We start from the raw sequence: 27,605 nt of genomic DNA, 5'->3' as shown, positions 1-27,605 counted from the left end.
AATAAACTGATTGGTGGTTCAGGTCATTTACTGGATATTCAAAAGCAAAAATCACAAAACACATCACATTGGAGAGTATTGCTGCCCAGCACTGTGAGAGCATATCACACCCACACTGATAATCCAAGAAAAGATTAAAATGCAACATTCAAACTATAATTTCTACCAAATGTTCAACTTTCACACCACTGTAAAGTTAAAAAGAAAATCCCAAGTGGAACCACTGTAGGTATGGCAGTCAATGAGACACTTAACTTCTATCCAAGTCTTATGAGGATCAATACAATCATTGACAATGTTTTTAGAGAATATTTACAGAAATATCAAAAACATTCAAAACCATAGGTTCATTATATATATGAAAGTAATAAACTTGTCATTCCATAATAATAGTAATAATATATAATATGAAAAAATAACACCTTATGCATCTTATACATACTGTTCCACTTAATCCTCAATGACAACCCTTTGAAGGAGATAAATTACAACTTCAGTTTTGCAGGTAAGAACATGAAAATACAGAAAACCTAATTTGCTCAAGGCCACACATTTTGATTATTTGGTTAAGTGATGCAGTGAGCCTTTGAAAGCACATATTATAATTTGAGATTCAGCGTCATTAGTGAAAATGTCTCCTGAATACTAGTCATTGATAAGAACCACCTGTGTGAGTTTGCTTCCTGTATGCCATCCCTCAAATTCCCAGAACCTCTTTGTTTCTTACAAATTATTTTCTATCAGTTATCCTGTTCACATGAGATTGCAACCAATGGCAACAATTGAAATTTTCTTCAGTTTCCCCATCCCCAGGTCATGAGAATCTGTTCCCATGCCAAAGAAGTTATAAATTTTGCCTTATTTATTCTAAATTTATCTAAAATTACAGAGACAAAATACTTGGAAATAGGTAGTACTTTTTTTAAAGAAAAAGATTATTTTAGGAACAATCCCCATTAGAAGGCAGAGTGATGGATTTAGCTCTGATGTACCACAGCAGAAGTTCTACTGAGCAAAAGCAGCTAGACCAAGATGATAATGAGCTAAAACTCAACCTCAGCATTAAAGAAACTCTGATGTTTGAAATAATACCAGGAGAGAAATGTGAGAGACGTCCACTGCTTGGATTTGAGCTGTGGTTGTATGCCTTGGAAGAAGACATTGAATTTCGAAGATCAAAAAAAAATTTAAAGAAAAGAAAAGAGCAAAGACAGGCACGGGGATGCAACCTGGCAATCACAAGTCTGGAGCCAGCCTGAGCTACATAGTGAGACTCATAATGACAACTGATAATTAGCAGAAACCAGAAAACATGTCTTGCTCGGAGGCTGAGCATATGGGAATGGAAAGTGGCTGAGCTCCTGCGGAGGACACAGGCTTGCACTTCTCCTGGAACTGAAATAGGCATGGCTGAATGGGGGTGATGTGTATAAGTACATGTGCAACTACAGACCTGTTTCGGGTTAGTCATGTCATCCCTAATATCCATCAGCATAATAGGGGTGTTGTTACCCACCCCATGTTAGATAACTGAGCCTCTGAGTTTAAAGTCTGCAGCAACTAACTAATGGAGTGTAAGCCGGAAGTCATAGAGGTGATTCCAAATGTGACCTCTTTCTAGTGAGTTGTTCTCTTGGTACAGACAGACTGAGCTAAAATGGGTGATAAAACTGTTAAAACCTATTTCAATTCTGTCATTTAGGTTTTTTATTATTTTAGAAACAATATTATTTTACATATCAATCCCCCCATTCCCTGGCCCTCCCATCCTCCTATGCCCCCCACCGAAACCCCCAACCCACCCCGACCCACTCCCCAAGGATAGTGAGGCCTTCAACGGGAGATCATCAAAGTCTGTCACACTATTTGGGGAAGGGCCTAGGTCCTCTTCCATGTATCTGGACTGCAATAGTATCCTTCCATAGGGAACAGACTCCCAAAGTCCAATTGTGCATGAGGGATAAACATTGACTCCACTGTTAGAGGTCCCATAGACTGGCCAGGCCTCCTAGCTGGCACCCACATTCAGAGGGTTTAGTTTAGTCCAATGCTGGTTCCCCAGCTTTAAGATAGAGTCCCTGTTCTCTCACTAGGTCAGGTCAACTGTTGCTGTGGGTTTCTCCAGCCCGGTCTTGTCAAAAACATTATAAATCATTTTCTTAACCACTATACTAGAGTTACTTATATAAAGGAGTTCTTATCCTCATTTTTCCACTTCAGTATTTGGTGAGGAAGATATTAATAGAGGCAACTGTAACAAAGAGAGAATGATGATGGACATAATGTTACTTGTATGTATAGCATAAATAATCTATAGTTGGAGGAAACCTGAACATGAATGTGCTTTTTGAGGAAAGGTTTCTGAGAAGGGCAGCAATATGAGACATCTCTAAACATGATAAATGTAGAATATGACATGGTCTTCATTCCTCCAGACAATCTGTAATTTATTCAGATTATTAATTTTCTATTTTGAAATATAGTAATACATTGAGCATTGGACAATGAGAAAAGAGACTGAATAAAATCAATCTCTCTCTGTGTCTCTGTCTCTCTCTCTCCCTCACTCATGACCAAATTTAGAGGTTTAAAAGTTAAAAACCGTGGACAGGACAAAAACCTTCTACATGGTTACTTTCTCTCCCTTGCTTCAGAATTCCTGATCTTAAATTTCTTTAGAACTATTTGAAATAGATGCATATTTGATATTTCTTTCAAGAGGTAAGTTTTAGATCCTTTTTTTTTTAAGTTTAAATTTAGATTAGAAACAAGGTTGCTTCACAAGTCAGTTCCAGGTCTCTCTCCCTTTCCCTCCCCTCCTCCCGTGCCCTTCCCCCAACCCCCCCCCATTATCCACTCATTTCCCCAGAGAGGGTGAGGCCCTCCATGGGGGTGTCCATAGTCTGTCATTTCATCCAGGGCAGTGCCTAAACCCTCCCCCAATAGTTCAGGGTGAGAGTGCTTCTCACATTGTTGGATGGGAGTCCAAAGTCTGTGTGTATGCTCGGGATGGGTACTGATCTACTTCCCAAGGCTCAATAGATTACCTAGGCCTCCTCACTGACACCCACATTCAGGGGGTCTTGATCAGTCCCATGCTGGATTCCCAGGCTGATGCCTGGGATTCAAGAGTTAACCTTTGTCAGGTCAGCTGTTCCTGGGGGTTAAACCAGCCCAGTCTTAATCCCTTTGGTCATCAGTCCTCCCTCTCTGTTACTGGCTTTCTTGAGTTCAGCTAAGTGCTTAGCCATGGGAGTCTGCCTCTTCTTCGATCAGCCACTGAATGAAGTTTCTGTTTCCCAGACTCCCTGTTTTTTTCAGGCACACTGAAAGTCAGCACTTTTTTATAATGTTTAATATAATCTTTTAATTTTGGCATATTTATTTTGACACTCCATCTCAGGAATATAAACCAAGTTGAGACCAAGTTACCTAGTATACTAAAGCCAGCAATGTGAGATTAGTCACATTGCGTGTTTCCTTCAGGCACCCTGCAAAGAGACATTGATAAAGAGTAGTGTAGCCAAAGAAACTGACATCATGAAACAGCACATCTCATTTAGTGATCTCATTGCCTGTTGATTTAAGGTAATCAGAATGTCACATTTCCATGTCACTCTACCCACATATGCAGACCTCAGATGACACTGGGTTTAATTCCTCTCTAGTGAAAATCCAGCACTGTGTTCAAAGCCTGGAGGAGTAGACCTTATCTCTGTCCAGTGACCTGGAAATGTTATAGACATTACTTGGTGCTCAGGCTGGCCGTCCTTCATCCAGTTCTGAAGGAAGGATTTCCACATGACTTAAAAAAAGAAACAAGTGTGTGGATGGGGAGGGGGCATGGTTCAGTCAGTAAAATTCTCACTGTGTAAGCCAGGCACAGAAGCTTATATTTGTAACCCAGCAGCACTAGGGAAGCAGATACAGGTTTCCTGGATCTTGGTACCCAGGCAGTCTAGCTTAATTGGTGAGCTCCAGGTACAGTGATGAACCATGTCTCAAAAAGTAAGGTGAACAATGACTGAGGAAGCCACCTAGCACTGACCTCTGGCCTCCAGATGTATGTGCACACTCTGTATCCTGAACTTCCAGTCAATAAAATAACATTGTAAGTGGATTGCAGTAAAAGCTCCGGGGATCCTACTGTTTATTTTTGGCAGGCCTTTGCAGTTTCTGGCCCTCTTAGGCACAGTGTGCTGGCCATGGTGATGAAAACCACAGTGAGTATTGTGTGTTCATTCTTAGGTGGGAAGGCATTAGCAAACAGAGAAGCTGGCCAGCCTTAGCCCAGTCATGATTCTGTGGCTCACTGCTGTGTCAGCTAGGGCAAGTCACTTCCTCATCCAAATAATGTGAATAATAATAGCACTAATCCTACGTTTACCGCGTGTGACCTCATGATGGAGCAACTATAAGAAAAATGCTGGGAAAAGCCATGAGAAGAAAAAAGAAGAGCAAGAAGAAGGAAGGAAGGAAGGAAGGAAGGAGGAGGAGGAGGAAGAAGAGGAGGAGGAGGAGAAAGAGAAGGAGAAGAAGTAACCTTCAAATAGTTTATAGGCAATTTTCTTTTTTGTATAGAAGCTGTGATTTTAGTATGATGTAAGGCATGCATTTAAACCTATCATTGAACTTTCCTGGCAAATGCAAAGCTTACTGATTCAAAATATCTCCCTTTTATTTGTTCATTCTATAACATGCAATGTAACTATTACTGCAAAGTGCTCGGCTACATATTACAGACCATGAAAACAAAATCACAATGTCTGCTTACAATTCTTTACAGCTTGATAAAATAAATAATACATTTATTTAAATAAATATACAAATATGCAGAAGGCATAAATTGGATAAGAAAAGCCCAGATAGTAAAAAATGAGATTAGCTTGAGGATGAAGAACCAACTAAATCCCAAAGTTGACTCCCTGAGAGAGATTCCTCCAAGAGCAACTGGGATGCAGAAAAGCAAGACAACCAGAAAGCAGAAGGACTCAGTAGGTCAAAGGCAAAGTACTCAGGATGATGAAGGCCAGGGCTGCAAGGTACTCGTGTGTGGAGGGCTGAAGAGGCAGGCTGGCGGCAGATTGGAGGTCGCTGAATGTCTGAATATGTGAGCAAAGTTTCAAATTGTACTCAATTCCCTGTTTTTACTGACTGTATCCCTGTAGCAACAGTTACTTCAAATAAGTTTTACTAAAACTAAAGGTATGTTTAAAACCATCCTACATCAAGATTTTTGGAGAGATGGCTGAGAGGTTGAGAACATTTAACTGCTCTTCCAGAGGGTGTGGGTACAGTTCCCAGCACCCACATCCGATGGCTCACAACTGTCTGAGATGCCCTCTTCTGATCTCTGCAGGCACTCTGCTCATGCAGCACATATGCGAATGTTCTGGCACATGAACATAACTATACAACTAAAGTGAGCAAATATTTGTTAAATGTATCCCATCATGCTTTCTATGGTATCATTATTATAATAATGATACAATTCCTTTTACTTTTTTCATGATATGCTTTTGTTCCTTTAGCTCTCAGGAGGTCAATTAAGGTTAATTGGAAATACGAGCTTGTCTTAAATCTTCAGTGGAAGAGGTATCTGGATGTTGCAATGTCAACCCAGAAATATCCTCATGTGAAAACATAAGACTACTGTAAAAGGAGAAGCCCATTAGGAAGGACCTAACAGAAAAAGGCCTTGACATGTGCAAACAGCTACTTCAGGAATGATTGGGAACAAGCTCAATGGCTGGGCGTATCTGTTTGAGTTGTCAGCCTCTCCCTAACTTTTTCACTAAACATCCAACTAACCTTAAATTGCCCTGTTAGAATTTAAACTCAGTGCAATTTACAGCATTCCAAAGTCAAAGCAAAAACTAAGTAGTACCCTAAAAGGGGTCAATTTCAGGACACTCAACTCCTAATTACAAATCTACAAATGCCTTTAAGTGACAGATAGGACTTTTAAATCATTGGCTGTATTAGATTGTGTTAATGACAACAAATTTTTAGCGAACTGCATACAAATTTACATTGCAGAAAGAAGAAAGTGTCCTAGAACTTGGAATGTCAGCACCAACAGAGTGTGTATGATGAAAGCAGCCCCAGTCTCCCATTCAGATGTAACTCTGGGACATCTACCTACAAGGCTTAGTTCTACCAAACCCCTTTTATTAACACAGCTAATGTTTATGTTTTGTTGGATTCCTCACTCCCCTGCCCAGTATGTAATTCATTACATAAGCTCTCTTTTTATCAGTTCCCATATTTCCTGTTATTCATAGAAGAATCACATAAAGACCATTGGTCTTGGCCCATGTCTAATTAGTCTAGAGGCAAGGTCCTGGAATCATGAAGAAGAACCTTCCTTCTTGTTCTAAGCATCCAAGTGACTTAGCTTATTCTTCGCTGCTCCCTTGGCTCATATCTTCACAGAGGGCTGTGACATTCCACCATGGAGTGGTGTCAGACCTGTTCTCCACAGAACAGTGGTCAAAACCTTAATCTAGTCTTTATCAAGTTACACAAACTCAATTGTGGGTAGAACTTACTCGGATTATTTTTTATTTATTTTTATTTAAATTAAAAGGAATCTTATCCCAGTTCCCTCCCATCCTCCCATGCTCCCCACAAACCCCATATACCACCCCCATTTACTCCCCAGGGAGGGTAAGGCCTCCCATTGAGGGGTCATCAAAGTCTGTCATATCATTTGAGGCAGGGCCTGGGTCTTTCCCAATGTATCTAGGCTGAAAAAGTATCCCTCCATAGGGAATGGACTCCCAAAGTCCATGTACTAGGGATAAATATTGGTTCCCCTGTCAGAGGTCCCATAGACTGCTCTGGCCTCCCAACTGACACCCACGTTCAGGGGGCCTGGTTCAGTTCTATGCTGGTTCTCCATCTGTCATACTCAGGTCCTTGAGTTCCCATTTGCTCAGGTCAGTTGTTTCTGTGGGTTTCCCCAACATGGTCTTGACCCCTTTGTTCATCACCCCTCCCTCTCTATAATTGGATTCCAGGAGTCTGGTTCAATGCTTAGCTGTGGAACTCTACTTCTGCTTCCATCAGCTACTGGATGAATTATTATTACAAACCAAGGATTTATAGTGCTCAGCCATGATGTACATTTCTTCCTTTTAAAGTTTATTTTCTCCTCCATTTGGGTTTGCCTTTTTGTGGGGGAGGAGGATTTCCCTCCCATGTGTTGAGTAAAAGTAAAGACGGAATAATGACAGAGATAATTACAACAATGCAAGTTTTGGGAGAAAACTTGCAAAATAGTTTCTTTCTGGCAATATAAAATCAAACTACCAAATTTAAGCTTCTCTTATTTAAGTACAGATGAGGGTATATTTTGGGTGCTGTTCTGGCTATTTGTCACTTTGACAAAGCTAGAGTCATCTGAGAGGAGGGAACCTGAGTTGAGAAAAATGCTTCCAAAAGACTGTTATAGGCAACCCTTTAGTGATTTTCATGGGAGGGGCCAGCCCATTGTGGGTGGTGCCATCCTTTGACTGCTGGTGGTGGATTCTCTAAAAAAAACAGGCTGAGTAAGAGACAAGGAGCAAGCTGGAAAGCAGAATTCCTCCATGGTCTCTGCATCTGCTCTGACTCCAGGTTCCTGCCCTGTTTAGTTCCTGCCCTGACTTCCCTCAGTGATCAGTTGTTACCTGGAAGAGGAAGCAAAATAAACACTTTCTTTCCCTAAGTTGCTTTTGGTCATGACATTTCATCACAGCAGTAGACACCTAACTATGGTAGATGCTAACAATTTTTTCTTTAAATACTCTGAGCTCCTGTTTAAATCTACTACAAGTATCATAAAACATTGCATTCATATCAATCAACTATGTATCAGTAGACTGATAACTATGTGCTTAGGGAAAAAACTGAAGTATAGAATACAGCACATTTAAGAAGAAAGTTCTATAACTGAGTGGAGACCAACTACGACCCCCACACATGGAAGCCTTAGGTCTCAACGTGTCCTCATTTGCACGGTACTACAAAACTTTACAATACCTCAAAGTCAGCTTTCTCTTCAAGTGTGACAGGAATCAAATAGTCTTATTTCATGGAATAATTGTAAGGGTTAAAGTAAGCAATGAAAACCCTGGTTTGTAATGATGCATCTATGAATTACTAATAATGGTAAAGGAATCATAACTCAATCCACCATTCCTAAAACATGTCTTGTTCTTTTAAAAGTAAGAGCTGCATCTCCCACCCTTGAATTTAGGATTTAGGACCTTGTTTTCCTTCTGTTGGTACATCTGGTTCCTCTGAAGCTGGAGCTACAGTACAGATGTTCAGATGACACTGTCACCACCAAGTGGTTGTTATAGAGTACTGGAAGTCAAACACAGCTGTGACAGATCACAGCATCATGACGTAGCAGGCTTGAAACTGTGTATATATCTGTCAAAAAATTACTATTTTTCTTCTTCCTTAGTAGTATAAAATGAAGACCACCACTTCTACTTGATATTTCAACATTATCTTACTCTATTCCTTTCTGGTTGGCCTTAGAGTCCACATGTATTTAAGAATCTGTCTCTCCATAATCCCCAGTACTTTCCATACTTTACAACTGAAGATCTGCAGAACAAGTGACTGCCTACTGAACATATCATAAATGAATGGCAACATGTTTTTACATTTTTATTATGCACTTCCATGTGAAGTCTCTATGGTATTTCCATTAAACATTATTTTACTTGTGAGGTTTTAGGGTTTTTTTGTTTGTTTTTTGGGTTTTTTGTTTTTGTTGTTGTTGTTGTTGTTGTTTTGGGTTTTTACAAAATTGATCAGAAATGTACAGCCCCTAGATTTACTACAAACTGAGAAGTTATTTTGTTTTTAATTTTGGAAATTCTGCATAAGTAAAAACAACAGTTTGGAAGGATAGGAGGGTTGTAGCCGGGTAGGATCGTACAGCATGCTTGTATGTGTATTTTAGAATCTCTCTCTTTTTAGTGTAAAAGTTGTAAGTTTGGCGGATGTTCTGAATTCTCCCTCCTTTCCTTCAATGAGATTCTTTTATATATAGCAAAAGTTGTAAGTAATAAAAAATGTGAAGTCCACTTAAAAGCTGCAGCACAGCGCTGGTACACTGAACGACTGATAGAAAGCTTTCACTGTAAACGCCATTTACATACGCCTTCTGGTAAGAGCTGTATCTGTTTGTATACTTTCTTTAGAGGAATATGTTGTTGGATTACTGAAAAAAAGCACTAACTCAAATAATTGTATTGCTCTTGTGAAAATTCTATTTCTTTAACGTTTAATCGGAGATGTAGTCTCATGATAAACCATCCTACTAACATACTGTTTTTCTTTTTTGTAATGACAGGTAGATGAAATACTTATAGATTCAGCCTTGAACAAGCGCTATATCAAAAACCACAGAGTCAAACAAATGTAAGTATATTTGGCCAAGGGTATAATTGAGAACCTGGAGGGATAAAGGGCAAAGGATACAGGGCTCCCCGCATAACTTGTGTCTCTAGACCTTTTACTGGGGCACTTCATAAATGTTTCACTACAATAGTCTCGAGGTACAGAGCTAAACCCATTCTGAAAACTGAGGCCCTGAGATGTGAGGAGAAGAAGGATGGTAATGTACTGAATGTTCCCTCAAGAGTTAGTTACAGCTGTCAGAACGGGCACTCAAACCCTACCCACTGACTTCGAGACCTGGGATCCACCCTTAATCCACAGCCATGGGTAAACCCAGGCCATGTTTTTGCATCCACAGAAATCCTATATTTCTGGAACATATAGAGCTTTAAAAACATCAAGAAGGCAAAGTTCATTACAACATGGGATTATAAGTTTTAGCAGTAACAAAGACCTAGTGACAGATGGCATGCCTGAACCAAAAGACAATCATGTTGTAATAGATGCTCCCTTTTGTTTGGGTGGGGAAGGAGGACTCATATCAGTGGCTTACATTACTCAGTGGTTTAAACTTTGTTATTTTAAAAGTCACACAGCAGGATGGGCACAAAACCAGGAGTATGTATGACTCATCTCAAAGAGAAAAAATGATACTCAAACAAAAGTGTAATTATGAAACCCACTACTTTGTACAATAATGTATACTGAAAAAGCTTGGTAAAAAGTAACTAAGAAATTTAGCTGAATTTACATGAAGGAATGAGAGGTGATTGCTTTTCTTACCAGTAGACAATGAAAGACTGAACGCTTTCTAAAGATCTTTGCTTTTGATAACACATGACTTACACAAGGAGTTTTTAAAGATTTCATACTAAGTATGCTTTTGTCTGTCTGTATATCACTCCTGTCCTGTGCCCTTGGAGGCCAGAAGAGAAAAATGGGTGGTTGTGAACCACTATGTAGTTCTGAGGAATGAGAACTACACTGATCATGAAAGCCTGAGAACACCAAGACTATTTTATTTTTCTGATGGCTTTTGACTCTTTGTGTTTGAGTCTTACCCCAACACAGTAACTTGTCTTCAAGTAAATGGGGGGAGGTGTGCAATCAAAACAAAATTTTTAAAAAATAACTACAAGAGGGCACATGAGGAATGCATTTAAGTCAGAGAGTGGCATGTGAAGGAGTGTGAATTTGAGCGAATTGCCTGGCCCTTGACATTCTCAGCCACTGAAGCATAGGTCAAGAAGTTAAAGGAAAGATGGTGAGACAATACCAGGTGCACCCTTTGAATGTGAAGCCTTCTTTTGTGCTTCCTAGTCCAGAAGAAGATGATGTGAAAGCAGACATCATTATGGTGCTCCAGTCCCCCTCTACTGGGCAAAGGACTGTGGGAGAAAAGAAGAAGCATAGCACCTTAAATCAGAAGATAAGGAATACAAGAGCTTTGCCAGCTGATGTCACGGTAGTTCAAGTAAATGGTAAGTATGTTGATTACCACGTAATACGAATGTTTTGTGTAGCCGTAAACTCACTTGTCATTCCCATGCTGAGTAATGCTAAGAAATCACATGGGAAAAATTTCAAACTAAAGATGAGACATTTCAAGTTTGTATTACTCTCTGATGAAAGCAAGTCTGACATTAGTCACTAAGAAGTTTTCCTGGAAGTAATTGATTGGCACTCATCTCCCAATAAAGACATCTTTACCGCAAACTGGGTTAATCCAAGCCAGCCACTGCCTCCACGATTAAGCAAGTGAAAAGGTTAAGCAACAAGTGGTTTCTATTTGGGACCTTCTAAATACACAAACTCATCTGTATCATTTAAAAGTATACTTAGTTTCTGTATTTGGTGATACTGTGAAGTTTTTATTATTTTTCTTCCTCTGGGTATTTAGGAAAAGAAGATAAATTGCTTATAGAGTCATTAGGACCATCTAAAAATCATACCTTAAAAGTCAGTGGGAATAACATATCACTGTAACCATTTATACATTACTCTATTTTCCCCTTTTCTGTTCACCTTTAACTCATTACATCATTATCACCTCTCTGAATGGAAGAGTCTATCTTTATCAAGATTCATCTCTACACCCTATATGCAATATGTAATTTAATGTATATATACTAATAAAGCATGGAAATTCTATTTCATGGGTATAAAATTTTTAAGGACTGTAACAATTTTAAGGAGATGAGATTTAAATCCAGATGGCTAATTTATTGATGGGCATTTCAAAGAAAGGGTTTGTGCTTAAACAAAAGTTGAAAGTCTCCTGGAAATTCATCCTTGTATTAGCATATTTGACACTCAGAGGAGTTCAGAAAGCCCAGGATCTGCTCATCCTTGCATACTATGTGCTAACACAATATCTACTTCCAGCAGACAGGTACAGATTTATCCCATAAACTCCACTGGAGCCAGATGTAAAAGAATAAGAACAAATGATTTGTATTAGAAATAAACAGGTGCCCTGCCCTTATATGGGTCAAGATGACTCTTTAAGAGGAAAGCTCATTAGGAAATGAGAACCTAAGGTAATGGATCAGCAGACACTTGCTCATTTGACATGAAGTCAGTTACTAAGACAATAAAGCTATGGATCCCTCCCAGCTGGAAGGAAAAATACCTGTCAAATATGCGATATTTTTTCCTTAGGTATTGCAGTTGTGAAATACTGGCCATTCTGAGACGTTACATGACAGGCTTTATATAATTCTAAAAGAGTGTTAATTTTTCAGGGACTCAAAAGCCTGTCTGCAGTATTGGAAACAAGAGATAGAGTCTCTTGACCCACCAGGCCTTTCTGTTTCATACGAGCTCAGCTTGTGTTTCATGTACTTTAATGACTGTACTATACTTGAGAAGAGGATGTTCTTGTGGAGAACAATATTTGAAAGTTACCTAATTGCAAAGTCTCTTTGTTATTGTAGAACACAAGTAATCACCCATACCTGTGTGTGCATTGTTTTTAACCCGTAAAAGTGAAATAATGTTTATTCTTTCTTGGCAGCACAAAAATATGAGACAACATATAGAAAACATGGTATGGCACCTGAAAACTATGGTTTCAGGAGCTGTTGAATTGTATGCCCTAGGAGAAAGAGCTAAAAGAATAAAAATTTCCAAATTTCCAAATTCACAGTATTTATGAGCAGCCAGAAATAACCTTTTAGCCCTGGGTTCTTTCATACTTTTTCAAGAATCTGTGTTTTATTTTGATATATTATTTGAACGGTACAATTGGGGTCCTTTGCTAGATACATTGTTGTGAAATCAAAGCTAAATCAGCTTCCTCTTCCTAAGGTGACCACTGCTATAAAGACAACTTATGACTATATCAGAGGAAGTGTGCCACACTTCCCATCATAATGGTTGTAGTCTGCAAAATCCGAATTCTACTAGATTTTTCTTACTTCCAAATGTTTGGGGATGGTCATTTTGGATTAAGTAAAAATATTTTATGTCTACACTTAGAATGAAAACTATTTTATAAAAATTGGAATTTTCAACAAGGAATTGACAGACAGCCTCTGGTTCTAATACTCTCCCTAAAAAATAATCTTAACATTCCAGTTATAGTGCCAGGCATGAAAGTGCATGCCTTTAATCCCAACATTCAAGATGCAGAGGCAGGAGAATTGCTGTAACATAAAGCCAGACCAGTCTATATAGTGAGTTTTAGGCAAGTCAGGGTCATAGGACAATGTTCTCTCAAAAACAAAAACAAAGACAGAGGAAAAAATACCATTTACAACTATGATACTTTAGTGCTTGCCCTGGAGTCATTTTGGAGGTGGATAATTTGCATTTTCCTAATACTGAATTGATGAAGGTCTAATAAAAGAATTCTAATTGTAACTCTGAGCCTATGTACCCTACTTGCTACTCAAAAACATCAATGACTCAATGATATGTTGTTAGAGTAAGGAAAAATTATTCAGAAATTTAACCAAACCAAAGAAGACAGAGGCTCTGTCTTAGTTACTTGTCTATTGCCATGACAAAGCATAGTAGCAGAGAGACAGGCATGGCATTGGAGCAGTAGCCAAGAGCTCACATTTTGAATGGTGCATTACCTTTGAAACCTCAACACCTATCCCACCAATGACACAATCTTCCACCAAGGCCACACCTCCCCATCCTTCCCAGACAATACCATTAACTGGAGACCTAGCATTCAAACATACAAACCTACAGGCGCCATTCTTATTCAAACTACCACAGGCCTTCTCAAAAAATATCATCTCATTTTTTTGTGTGTGCAATCACTCAACTTATCTAGGGAGTTCTACAGAAGGTAAGACTGGGGTGGGGATTACAAACTCAGGGTAGTCTGCTCTTCTGGTACGCAGACTGCCCATTCACTGCATCATTGGATAGTTCATGCTCTGTAAAGAATAGTGACTGAGGAGGCATTTTCGGAGTTACTGTATTTTTTGTGCCTTTTCCAGAGAGTAACTGGTTCTCTGGTTATCATCAGTACACCAACAGCATCTTTCCACTGGAGAAAAGAGTGCATAGCAAATGGCCACCTTTTCCCAGAATTCCAAGCAGCTTTCTTCCAAAGGCCAAGGGAGGAAGCATTCCAGCTGTAAAATAAAGTCTTTAACCTTTTCATGATATCAGTCAGATGAGTTTCCTATATTAGCAGAGCTAGTGAGGGTCAACTGAAAGAAAGAGGCGCATGAAGGTTCACTTAGGCCTTCCATTCAAGACACTCTTTCAGTGTATCACTATGGACAAATTTAAACTCCTTCCCTTTGTGTTTTGTTTTGGCTTTAGCTGAACAAGAAACTTACAAACTACATGAGATAGAAAACTGAGTTGCTTCCATATTCTTAGCACTTAAACAATTGCATCGTCACTGTGTCTTGTGGATGCCTTGAGGGATGATTTTGAGCTCATTCTTTCTTAAGCTCCTGCTTCAGAGAGGTCATTGTCATCCACTACTCACATAGGACTCACAAGGGATTGACAGAATGACACCTTCTTATTTTCCTCAAAGAGAAATAGGTTGCAAAGACTAATTCTGTGAAGCAGGGTCCTGTAGTTTTTTACTGTATTGTTTAGTGACATAAATAAAACCACCACAACTGTAATGCCCATTTGCACCATCTTGTTTCCTGTCTTACTGAGATACAGTGTACATGTAAATATTTTTACATATTTATTATGCATAACATGTTATTTCATGTTGCATAAAAGTTTGTTTCCTTTGTCAGATTTCTAACTTTTGGAAATTGTCAGAATTAAACATTAAAGTTGACCTTTTATAAGATTCAACTTATATAATGATGCACTATAGTTGTATTTTTTATTTTTGCTTCTTTTTTGAAAAAGGTTCCATCTAGCCATTTTTCTGCCTTACCCTCCTTAGTATTGGTATTACAGGCATATATTGCTGTGTCCAGCTTAATTTTTGTTTTAAGCCACAGCATTTAATTAGCTAGGGAACACGTCTGAAAAGTACTTTAAACACAATTTATGTTGGAGGTTTTCAAAGTCTTTTCATCCCAAATTCTTTGAGAAAAACAGGCTTATATTAAATCTTAAGTAATCAAAAGAGACAAAAGCAGACATGTTTTGGTTGAGAGAGAGTGTGATGCCTAGGGGCCTATCTACTTATTCCCTCTTCTCATCTTTAAGTGGAATCCAAGAGGATTTACAGGACACTATTGGAAAACCACAGTTCTGCATTAATTTTAACTATTTGCAGAATTTATTCATTCACTACTTTTGTTTTTTTCCCCACCCCATCCCCTACCCCCAGCCCAATCCCCACATCATTCCCCAGGGAGGGTGAGGCCCTCCTTGGGGGGATCTCCAGAGTCTGTCATTTCATCCAGGGCAGGACCTAGGCCCTTCCCCAGGCTGAGAGAGCATTCCTCCATGTAGAATGGGCTTGCAAAGTTCATTTTATGCCATGATGAACACTAATCTATTACCCAATGCCCCAGAGATTTCTGAGGCCTCCTCAATGACACTACATTCATGGAGTCTGGATCAGTTCCCTGTTGGTCTCTTAGCTGTCAGTCTGGGGTTCAAGAGCTCCCCTTTGTCCAGTCAGCTGTCTTTGTGGTTTTCACCAGCACAGTCTTGAACCCTTTGCTAATCACTCCTCCATTTCTGTCACTGGATTCCAGGAGGCAAGTTCAGTATTTAGGTGTCATTCACTGCTTTTATCTGAGTAAAAACTTACCTAACTAATTAGATGTTGCCTTTTATGTCCAATGTGTATGAGAAAGCCAGTGTCCTAACTGGTCTGTGTGCTCAACTATCTGGAATCCACGGTCAGTGACCTGGTAATTCCTGGTTATTGCAATGAACCTGGGGAACATCAAGTCATCACTCTTCTTCTCTTTGGCTTTGAGCAATGTGTTCATCATCAGGGACACTAACTGTCTGAACATGTAAGTCTGTAAGCTTATACAAACAAGTTCAATTTCCACATAAGCAATCATATCTTCAAATATTAGCTCATAATTTATCATCTACATTCACATTTTCATATGAAAGAATAACAATTGGGAAATAGGTAGATATGTTTTTTCTAACACTAAGACTAAGAAATTTAAGAAATATATATTTCTGGTTTTTAATGAGTGGGCTTACTTTTCTATATCTTTTTAAAAAGTTTTGAGACCTGCTTTCTGCTGAAATGATATAAAGAGATACAAGGTGAAGAAACAAAGCCACTATCTGAGATTGACTACTGAAAATATACTAGCATTATCTTCATATCTGGCAGAGACTTTACCAATTCATTTCAACTTAATGTAGCATTAATTTTGAAAGATTTTACAAATGTGGTGAAGGATTTGAGCAATAATCCATGCTTTTGGTTCTGCGTGTTGCAAACACCTGTATTGTTTTTTACTTATGTATTCATTTATCTATTTTTATTATTGACCTTTTAACATCTATTACTACAGTGTTAAAAAGAGTGCCAGGAGCTGGTCATACTGCTGTGAATAACACATGATCTTTTACAAACATATTTCCAAAGTGAAAAAAGACAGAAATTAATTGAAAATTATTAACAGAGTGTGACTAATGATTAAAGAAAATATACAGTGCTTTAAGAGTTAGCTCATCTGGTCGTGTTGGATCAGAAAATAATCCCTGAAATGACAGAGAAGAGAAGCCACAAATCAAGAGGCTAATAATAAGTGTTCTGGACAAGACCAGGAACGTGAATACAGCATCATCTCCTACAAATGAAAAATGTCTTCTTGGCTATAACATAGATTTGGGACCTGAGTAGATGGGACAAGAAATGTGATTAATAGTCATCAGGGGCCAGAATCACCTAGAACGATGTTTACTTTATTTGGAGGACAACAAAAGGTTCACACATTTCAGAATGGTCACTGAATGTCCAGTGCAGGAAACAGAATGTAGATGCAAGGAAATGATGTAGAAGACTTTCTTATGAGGGAAACTCATTGTTCAAGTGAGAGCAATGGTAACATGTTGGAGATTTCTCAAACAGCCGGGTTCGGAGGATAACACAAGTAAAATGAATTTTCTTTTTCTTACACTTAGTTGTTAGAACAAAACCCAACCTACTACACTTCCTTTACACTGTGATCTCAAAACATTTTTGCCCTCACAGTCACCTCAGGTACCAAAATAGCCTCTGATGTGATGGAGTACATGTTTATTCTTGTCAATGGCAGATATAATGCTTACATGGAAACCCCCATTCTAAAGAATGAATGCATAGCTGTGATGCATTCATCCTTACACACCTTACAAGGTAGTCACTCTCAAAGGGTACACATCAAAGGTGTTTTCACCAAACAGGCCACTGCTTATTTGCCTAAAGGGAGTTGTCCTTCTGATGAGGACTCCATGGTAACAACACAACACTGTTGGGTCATATGCAACTACAAAACAATAACTTCAGTGAGGCTCCTAGACTAACTGGATAAATGGTGATTGTGAGTCCGTGGGGCTGATCCTGTTAATCCCTTATAATTTAGTAAACAGCATATAGTCACATATGCAATGGTTGGACTAAGCAATGTATCGGTGTAAAAGGAAAAACAAGAAATGATTAGTGGTCATGTTTTAAAAGTGACAAATGATATATCTGCACTGCAGTTTTTCTGCAGAATCCTCTGCATAAAATAATTAGACAGATATTTCTTATAAATTATTTCTCTTTTTCAGATTGTGGCAAGCGAGCTATCCCACTAATTGCCAACAGAATAGTATCTGGAAACCTTGCAGCTAGGGGTGCCTGGCCTTGGCAAGTTTCTCTTCAGCGCAGCAACATCCATCAGTGTGGGGGCACTTTGATTGGCAACATGTGGGTGGTCACTGCAGCACACTGTTTTAGAACGTAAGTTATTGAACTTAAGTCAGTTCCTGCTTTTGCTAAAATCCCTGAGTCCTTCCATACTCTGTGTACCAATCAAGGTCCCCAATATGACTGAAGTAAAGAAAATCTTTCTGATCATTTTCTAAAATAATGTTCCACTTGCAAACTTATTCAGAAAGTTTGGTGGGGAAAAAAGTAGTGCTGAACATGTCCCAGTGTCCATTAATTAAGTCTTCAGATTTTTAACTAAAGAAATTACAACAAAGCAGAAGTCAGCCTAATGCATCACATTTACTAATAAATTCAGTTCTTCGTTAAATAATACTCTGCACTTAACATTGATGCCCATTGCCATCAAGCCCTTGGTCAGTCTCATGATGTTTTTAACAAACTGGAGCTGAAATCCTTGAGGAAGGAGGAAGTGAGTAACTTTGCTGCAGAACTTCTCAGTTCAAATTTACAGCAATGACATCGACAGGGCAACAAAGTTTGATAATGATTCACATTGTGTCTTTAAAAATCAGAGCCAGAGCACGTGCCACGTGAGACCCAAGCTGGGAGAGCAAATTCTGAGCTGTGTGACACAGTTAAAGTGAACTGGACAAAATGGAGTATTCTTAGAGTTTCAGATGACAAGGCGACAGGCAGCAGCAAACTGTTTGCCACCCAAAGTGCAGTTCTCCAAGCATCACTAGGGGATGCGTCAGAAATGAAGATGGTTAAACTCTACCCCAGAGCTACAGACTCAGGAGCTGAGTTTTAATACAAGCCCCTAATGGTTTGTGTGCACACTAACATTTGAGAAACATTGTCCTACACGCTGAAATCTTACTCTGAGACATCTCTACAGGTAGTAGAGTTGTATGAACTGATCTGAAGTCCTGTCATGTTTTTTAGAAAGACTTAGGGAGTCAAGAAAGAACTTGTCAGCAGGCAAGGCTGCTCAGAGGTGAAAGGGATGCCAAGGTAAACAAAGGGATTCTAAAGCAGAGCATGCCTCCACCTTCAGGAGGGATCAGGCAGGGGCATGAAGAGTTGACCATGGCTTTGTATCAACAAACAGCACAAGTATTGACCTCTGTGGTGCTACAGGCACTTGATTAGGTACTGAGATTTCTTTATAAAATTCTTACAACCCTCTCTCCGTATCAGTCCTGATGCTGGGAGCCCTTTCACTGAGTGGGGTATATAAAAGTTCTCAAAAATACAAAAGAACAAACAAACAAAAGGCAAAACAAACAAAAATCCAAAATAACATGTTCCATATTATTTCGATATAATATTGAGTTAACACAGAATTCATTACATGGAAGACTGGTGTCTGAAAGGGATGTTCTAGCATCAAAAGATACACATATGTTAATGAGGCTACATGACTCCCAGTTTTAAAACTTTGAAAGAATTCTAGTATCCCTTAAATGTAGCCTAAGCATTTTCTCTGGTACCCATCTACCTCTCCAGCATCATCTTTCACCACTCTTCCTCAGTTGTCCTAAATGGAATCCCAACTGGCTCAAGGCCCTCAGATGTTTCCCTGGAAATTTGTCTTCTTGATCATCTTATAGTTTCTAAAACTGAATAATTAAATGTTAAATTCACTTCCAATATGCTACTTCTATATACTTTACACTTAAATCATGAGCAACAGACACCTAAATGAGATGAAACTATAATTGCAAAGAAGTATTGTCAGTGCATGTAGTTAACTAATCTAAATAATGTAAGTGGAAACTGCACAGCTTATGTATATGTTGCTAATATTTTGCAGTAATGCGAACCCACGCCAATGGACTCTAAGTTTTGGAACAACAATAAACCCTCCCTTAATGAAAAGGGACGTCCGAAGAATTATTATGCATGAGAGGTACCGCCCCCCAGCCAGAGACCATGACATCGCCCTTGTGCAGTTTTCTCCAAGAGTCACCTTTTCAGACGACGTACGCCGAATTTGTTTGCCAGAACCCTCTGCATCCTTCCCGCAAAATTCGACTGTCTACATCACAGGATTTGGAGCACTCTACTACAGTGGTGAGTACCTATGAACAGCCAGGAGGCGTTTCATCCCTTTACCAGAGTCCGTTCATCACTTGTGTCAGGTGGACAGCCCTGTCTCCCCTCCTCCCACAACCTCCCACCAACCCCTCCATCCCTTCCCCCAATCCCCACTCCTTTCCCCAGGGAGGGTGAAGCCCTCCATTGGGGATGTCCATAGTCTGTCATTTCATCCAGGGAAGGGCCTATCCCCTCCCTACAAGAGCCCAGCCTGAGAGAGCATCCCTCATTGTGGGATGGGCACCCAAAGTCCATTTGTAGCCAGGGATAAATACTGATCTACTACCCAAGGCCCCATACATTGCCTAGGCCTCCTCACTGACACCCACATTCAGGGGGTCTGGCTCAGTCCCATGCTGGATTCCCAGCCATCAGTCTGGGTTTCAAGAGCTCCCCCTTATTCAGGTCAACTGTTTCTGTGGGTTAAACAAGCCCAGTCTTGACCCCTAAAAATCTTGTACCTCCCAGTCCTGTTAAGTCCCTTAAGCTTCACCAGTGGGGACTCTAGCTCCACCTGGTGGCAGAAGTAGCCGACGGGACGTCCCAGAGTACTTGATTTTTATGACTGCAGTTAATTTGTTTTAGTATTAAAGAAGCTAATTTAATAGTGATTAAGAGCAAAGTCAGCATGGAGATAAATCGCTAAAACACTATTACCCTCTCTAAACTGATCCAAATTTATTATTAACTTATAATGACTGTTGCTGAATGTTTTCATTCACTCTCAAGCACACTCTGGATTCTAGAATATGCTCTGGGTACATATATAAAAATTAATAGAAGGTTTAACTATGAGTTTGAGGAAATGCAAAACGGGCTTTTGAAAAAGGCAAAATCCAATAGAAGTAGCCTATAATCTGTAGACACAACTAATGTCAAGGAATAAGCCTCTAATCACAGATTCCACCAAGGAACTGGGAAAACACTTACACGAACATCACCAGGGACAGGCTTTATAGACTGTAGATTTACTTCAGACGTTCACCCCACTCAGTTCCATCTTAGACATATCGAACACGCATTGTTTTCTCCATGGTCGTATAACTGATTGCAGAATATTTTATCCATTGTTTCTTACTTCCAGCAGAGAGCAAGGGCAATATCACACTATGGCTGCACTGTCTCTGATGGGCTTTCTCTGTAATATAATTATGGAAGGCACATCATGAATTCTCCTTGGTATAAAAAAATCCTTTTCTGGCAATAGCTAGAAGTTGGAACAGATCCATACTGGACAGAATACATTGTGAATAGCAGTAAGATTAGACATTTTAAAAATACTCTCTCTTAAAACAGTAGGCCACACATTAACCACAAGAACCCATGGCCTACTCTCCAAGAAAGTCCATATACATTTATGTAAAGTAAGCATTAGTAAATATGAAATAAGTGAGATCATACACTGTATGTTCTATGACCATATGAACTCAAACTGGAAAACAGAGTACACTCATAGATAAGTGAAAGTTGGGGGAAATCTCTTAAAAGTGTCTGAAATTGAATTAAAACTGAAACTGTACAGAGTGTGTCTGTGCTTATGTTAGAAAAGAAGGTCTCAAAGATCTTTAAACTAAACAGAACTCTATAAACTAAGAGCCTATTTCCAGAAAGTAATAAAGATGAGAAAAATAAATCTTAAACAAACAGAAGGAAAGAAACAATGAAGAAGAAAATGTAGAGAATATGGGCAAATACAAATAAAGGTCTTTGATACAAATCAATTCTCTTTTTTAAAAAAGTGTCAGTGGGTGTTCCTAAAAGTCGATAGGATATCATTAGGGATTTGGGGGCATAAATTTTGGAGCTATGCTTTTTTTATAATTTTATTACATTTTACCAAGTAGTTTCTATAAAAGTAATCAACTTCTCTACTACCTAGAAATTATTGGTTGTCATATTCACTAGCTATTCCCAGAATTGGATGCCATTTTAAAATTGATAATATAGTCATAATACATGATATGTAGACATACACACATATTATTAATTTATTGTTTTCTGGATCAGACGTTCAGACAATTTTATTGGGTCTTCTTCTCTGAATCTCTCAGAACTGCATTCTGGATGTGGCCTCATCTATGACTCGGGTTCCCTTCTAAGCTGTCTGATTGTTGGTAGAACTCTGTTTCTTGTAGCTATAGAGCCTGCCTCAGCAGTGTTGTCAAGAAAGTGTGAGGAAATTCTAAACCTTACTTGATTTGGCCAGATCTGCCTTGGATAATCACCCTTTTGATTATTCTAAAGTCAATCTGACAATATTATTTATTATTTACTGTATTACCTGTTTAAAAATTTCCTAGCAGTTTGCATATATCTTAAACCTAATCATGAAAATGATTTCCATAATGTTCACAGAATCAAACCCACACTTGGAGAAAGAGAAATAACACAAGATGTTTGGGGACTTACACTGGAGCTCTGCCAACCAGAGTGCCATAATTGTCCATCTAGTCTATGAGTGAGAAAACCAGTTCCAGAATGTTTGTGATGTTCTTAGTTTCCTTCTGCTTCTGCCTGCCATAAAGACCTAGCTTAAGATCTGGATGCCTAACTTTATCTAAGACAAATGTATAAGACATTACATTGTCATGTGATCAAATTACACACATGAAAGTTTTCTGCAAATGCACAGGACTAGATAAACATATAGTTTAAGCCGTGTTTTATCAAGCCAAGAAACAATACCATGTTTATCATACCGAGAAATAATTCCATGTTTATCATACTAAGAAACAACGCAAAATTGAGCATATATTGTTTGTGGGAACAATCTGGAATCCATAAACACAAAGTGCAGTTTTTGAGATTGTGATGCATTCTTTTAAAAAAATAAAGACTGGTTTGGAGGGCTCAAGAAGTTAACTGCCCTCTTGATGGCTGACAATCATATATAACTCCAGCTCCAGGGGATCCAACTTTTCTGACCTCCACAGGCACTGCATACAGGTGGTGCACAAACACACATGAATGCAAAACTTCTGCACACATGAAATAAAACTTAAAAATAATAAAAATATATTATTTTGAAAGTAAAAATACAAGTACTGTCTAGAAAGGAAAACAAATGGTCATGCTGATTATAGAAGTATTTATTAAAATGGGCAATACAATAGCCATCGTTAAATTCATCAAGTTTTGGGTTTTGTTTTGGTTTTGAGCCAGGGTTTCGCTGTGTAGCACTGTCTGTCCTAGAACTGTCTGTGTTATCAAACTAGTCTCAAACTGGCAGAGACACATATAGGGGTTAAAGGCATGTGCCAGATTTTAGTTAGAACTTTTTTCCTTTAAGACTGCTCACACTAACCTTAGTCTGTATAAACAACTTTAGAATAAAGAAGATACGAAAAGAACCCACTCTCTTCATCCATCTATGAATACTTATTGATAACTCTGAGACTGCTTTGTTTTTTTCTTAAGGGGAATCTCAAAATGAGCTCCGAGAAGCCAGAGTACAGATTATAAGCAACAACATCTGCAAGCAACCACAGGTGTATGGCAATGACATAAAGCGTGGGATGTTCTGTGCTGGCTATCTGGAAGGAATTTATGATGCCTGCAGGGTAGGTTGAGGAGAGAAAATAGCCCAAAGTCACTAAGCTTTTCACCAAGCCCAGGAAATACTCTGTGATCTTTATGCTAGCACAGGACACAGATATGCTGGCACCCTCAAACGTGTAAACATCATAGTACGTGAGTACTTTTAGATGTTTTATTATTAGACAACCTGAGACAAGCAAAAGACTAATAAACTCACAGGATAAGAAAATAGTAACATCTTCTTGTACAATGGGCTCGAGTATTAAAGGCATCAGCAACGTGTGCAGTGAATGGTGATGCTTTAAGAATATAATGGAAAAAAAGCAGTTTTCCCCTCAAGGAAACATTTTCAGAGCAATAACTAGAGAGATGATGCTTCACTTATACAATCACAGAATTAGAAGACACAGAGAGAGAATAGTTAAAACTATGAGGATGCTTATATTTGTATTTATAACCAACCACTGTTATTCATAATTGGTAACCTCTAACAAAGCATAAGTGGCATGACAGGTGGGAGATTTATTTAATGGTACAAAGTATGAATAGATCATTCTGTCAGTGTCCTACAGTTCTTCATGGTGTACGCCTCAGCCTTCAGGAACCCATGTGGAATGGGTTCCTGAATGTACATGTGGAATGTACATTTTCTGATGAAGGTGTGAGTATGTTTCTTTCCATATGCAATTACTTTTTTTGACATGAGACTCTTGAAAATTTCAAAGAGGTGAATCTACACAGTGGAATGATGAGACTAAGTGGTATGGGATGCCTAAGAGCCCTGCCCACAGGCCCGCAAACTACAGAATGAGCAACCTCTGCTGGAAAGAACGTAGAGTTTTCCAACACATAGGCTGGGTCAGAGCAAGATCTAACACACAGATGATCTCAGTTGCCAAGAGCATAGGAGACAGCCAGAAGTTTGAATAAAAGCTCACATCAGGAGGTGTTGAGCAGATAGGGAATGATAATACAGATTACCTGGGTGGATTTGTGGTCCAGAGGATTCACTGGGATGTGAAGCAAGGAAATCTAAGAAAAACCCCTACCCATAGAAAAAGTGGTTCAAATGCTGAGGTGCAGTAATGGTGACTGGGGTACAGCATGAGGGCTTCAGCGCCACTGATAAAACTGAATTAAAAGTACCAACATCAACCTGGATTCCTTACATTGCCAAATGATCATCTAGAATTCAAGAAATATCCCTAATATAGGTAGAGGAGGAGGAGGAGGAGGAAAAGGAAGGGGAGGAGGAGGGAGAGAGAGACAGAGACAGAGACAGAGAGACAGATAGACAGACAGAGAGAGAGAGCAGCTGTGCAAGAGTTCAAAAGTGTAAGAGTGAGAATGAGAATTCCTCCACCAAACATCTAGGTAGTCAAGATCCAAGAACAAAAAAAAAGTATCAGAATTGCTGATGAGAAACCCAGAAAAAGAAAAAAGTTTTCACAACTTTTTGTTTCTGGTTGTAGCTCAGTCAAGAGTTTGATAAAATAGATTGGGGCTGTTAACCAGCATCAGGCACTGAGGGAGAGATCTCTTTAGGTGATATCAACCACTACAGAACACACTGAATGGAAGAAGTCACCTCCATTTGACAACACTTGCAAAGGAAAAACTAGTTTCTCTGGTGGAGTCTCACTGGGTACAAACCACACTTAAGGGTAGGCCGCAAGCCCAGCAATAGATGGCCAACACAAAATGAATTCAATCATAATTTGAGAGAATTTTTGTTTTGGCATTGTTTTTTATCCATACTTGTCTTTTGCTTGTATATTGTGGTTTTTGGTTGTACTTTTTGTTTTTATGGGTTTTGTCGTTTATGTGGGTGTGTGGGTTTGTGTGTGTATGTATTTGTTGTGTTTTACCTTTGTTTTTCTGTTTGTTCATCTTGCTACTTACTTGTTTTGTTTGCATGTTTGTTTTCTTACATTAGAGAAAAAGACATCCTGGAGTTGGAGGTAGCTGAGAGGGGAGGATTTTGGAGGAGATAAAGGAGGGGAAACCATAATCACAATGTATTTATTGTATATAATAATCTGTTTTCAATTAAAACAAAAAGAAATAAATGGGTGGGTTCAGGCAACATCTTTCTGGAGAACTTGACTCATTCCTAAGTAGTACATGCACATGTCACTGTTAATTAATAGAATGTAGAACTTATTAAGATCTGGTGAGGAAACGTTTCAAAGGGGGTGAAGAGTTAAATATTCACTACAGCTACTGAAAAGCAATGTGAGAAGTCTAATGGGGGACAGCATCTTACTGGGGAAACAATGTTTCAAGTACTTTATAAAGAGTTAAATACAATTAAGAAAAAAAGTTTAAGCCATGAAGTGCTACCCCTAGGAAACAGACTAGATGAAGAGATGTGCATTCTAATTTTTTTCTCTTTAATTCTATGTTGCTTACTCAAAATCAAAATTTAGTAGAGAAATATGTAGCTCTACCTTAATTTTCAACTCTGCTTTATTTATTCATTGGGCATGGGTAATCTATATATACACTAATAATAAAATAAGTGGCTCATCACACCTTTGTAAATGATGAACTGTTTAGCTAACTGTTTTACTCTTGTTTATTTCCAGGGTGATTCTGGGGGACCATTAGTTGTAAGAGACAATAAAGACACCTGGTATCTCCTTGGAATTGTGAGCTGGGGAGATAATTGTGGACAAAAGAACAAACCTGGAGTCTACACACAAGTGACTTATTACCGGCGCTGGATTGCTTCAAAAACGGGTCTCTAACTTGCTACAGATACTAAACAAAACAGTAGTATGCAGGCCATATGTATATAAGAATTCAGACATTCATCTGGTGGCATCAGTACAATGAAGTGAGATTAAATAGCTGGACATAACAATATGAAACGTGATTTATTTCAAAATCACATATTTATGAAGTGATGGGTTATTTTATCACTGAAAATTCAACAAAGATATTCATATCTTTAAACCAAGTAAATTGGGTTGTACATGAGGTGAATGGTGCAGTTTTAAACATAGCCTGGGAGACTTTTAAAGTATGGTTTTCTTGGGTGCCCCCTCAAGTGAAAAACTTTTCAACTCTCAGAAGTCTCAAGGTGCTAATACAATTCCGTATGATATCTCCAGAGCTCACAAATATCTTTATGTTCTCTTTCCTTCTATATTTTCGCATGCTTTCTGTCACAGGAAATAAGTTTGCTGCTTCTAAATGCATATAAGGGAATCATATAAAAGAAGATTATATGTAGCCATCAGAGTTCAGTGGCAAACTAAAACAAAGGTGATCTTTCATTTGTTGGGAAATCTTCTGATTTTTCTACTATTTAAAAAACACAATCATGTGAACAACAATTACAACACCATCCGATTGCACAGTTATACATAAAAGAAATAGTGATTAATGTCTTAGATAAAGTAATTATTTAATCAATATGTAACTTTTGTTATGAAAAATTGAGAGGGAATGATAACTTGGTAAGCTTTTTGTCCCATGATAGGTGTACAAGAATTTGACATTTTGAATACACATTTACATATTTTGATCACCAGGGGGAGATGTTGTCCAGTAATATTTAGGTCAAATTGAGAATTTTAAATTATTTTTTGTTTTAAATAAAAAACAATCTTATTTTGCACACAGATCCCAGTCCCCTCTCCCTCCTGTCCTCCCATTCTCTCCAACCCCCCCTCATCCCAATCCCCCATCCACTCCTCAGGAAGTGTGAAGCCTCCCATGGGGGAATCATCAAAATCTGTCACATCATTTGGGGCAGGACCTAGGAGAGATTATCCCTCCATAGGGAACGGGCTCCCAAAGTCCATTTGCGCACTAGGGATAAATACTGGTTCCATTGCCAGAGCCCCCACAGACTGCCCAGAACTCCCAACTGATACCCCACATTCAGGGGGCCTGGTTCCCTAGCTGTCAGTCTGGGGTCCATGAGCTCCCCCTTGTTCAGGTCAGCAGTTTCTATGGGTTTCCCCAGCATCATCTTGATCCCTTTGCTCATCACTCCTCCCTCTCTACGACTGGATTCCAGGAGTTCTGCTCAGTGCTTAGCTGTGGATCTCTGCTTCTGCTTCTATCAGCTACTGGATGAAGGCTCTATGATGTCACTTACCTAAAATTGAGAATTTATTAATATGTAGAAAAACAAAACATTTTGCTTCTTCCCAGAAAGAAAAATTTTGTTGCCTTTATTTCTACCACCAAGTACCTCCTAACTCATGCTTTGGTTATTTCAATCATGAAACCATATATACATGTACATATATCCTTCCTAAAACAAACA

At 38.8% G+C, this 27,605-nt stretch overlaps 1 protein-coding gene across 2 annotated transcripts in view; it reads left to right on the top strand.

The window, feature by feature from the left end:
- Positions 1–26,191, top strand: part of LOC101822643 (transmembrane serine protease 11A) — a 44,907-nt gene extending 18,716 nt beyond the window's left edge. For both annotated transcript variants that reach the window (XM_040747291.1, XM_040747290.1), the window contains exons 4-9: positions 9,356–9,423; positions 10,723–10,883; positions 17,584–17,755; positions 19,503–19,762; positions 23,204–23,346; positions 25,912–26,191. In XM_040747291.1, the coding sequence (XP_040603225.1) occupies positions 9,356–9,423; positions 10,723–10,883; positions 17,584–17,755; positions 19,503–19,762; positions 23,204–23,346; positions 25,912–26,073 (966 nt within the window). In that variant the 3' untranslated portion in view covers positions 26,074–26,191. The remainder of the gene's footprint in view (positions 1–9,355; positions 9,424–10,722; positions 10,884–17,583; positions 17,756–19,502; positions 19,763–23,203; positions 23,347–25,911) is intronic.
- The last annotated feature ends 1,414 nt before the right edge of the window (positions 26,192–27,605 follow it).

This window comes from Mesocricetus auratus, unplaced genomic scaffold (assembly GCF_017639785.1).
Source record: "Mesocricetus auratus isolate SY011 unplaced genomic scaffold, BCM_Maur_2.0 Super-Scaffold_100006, whole genome shotgun sequence".
NCBI lineage: Eukaryota > Metazoa > Chordata > Mammalia > Rodentia > Cricetidae > Mesocricetus > Mesocricetus auratus.
Note: the sequence above shows the minus strand (reverse complement) of the source record. Positions and strands in the feature narration are given on the sequence as shown.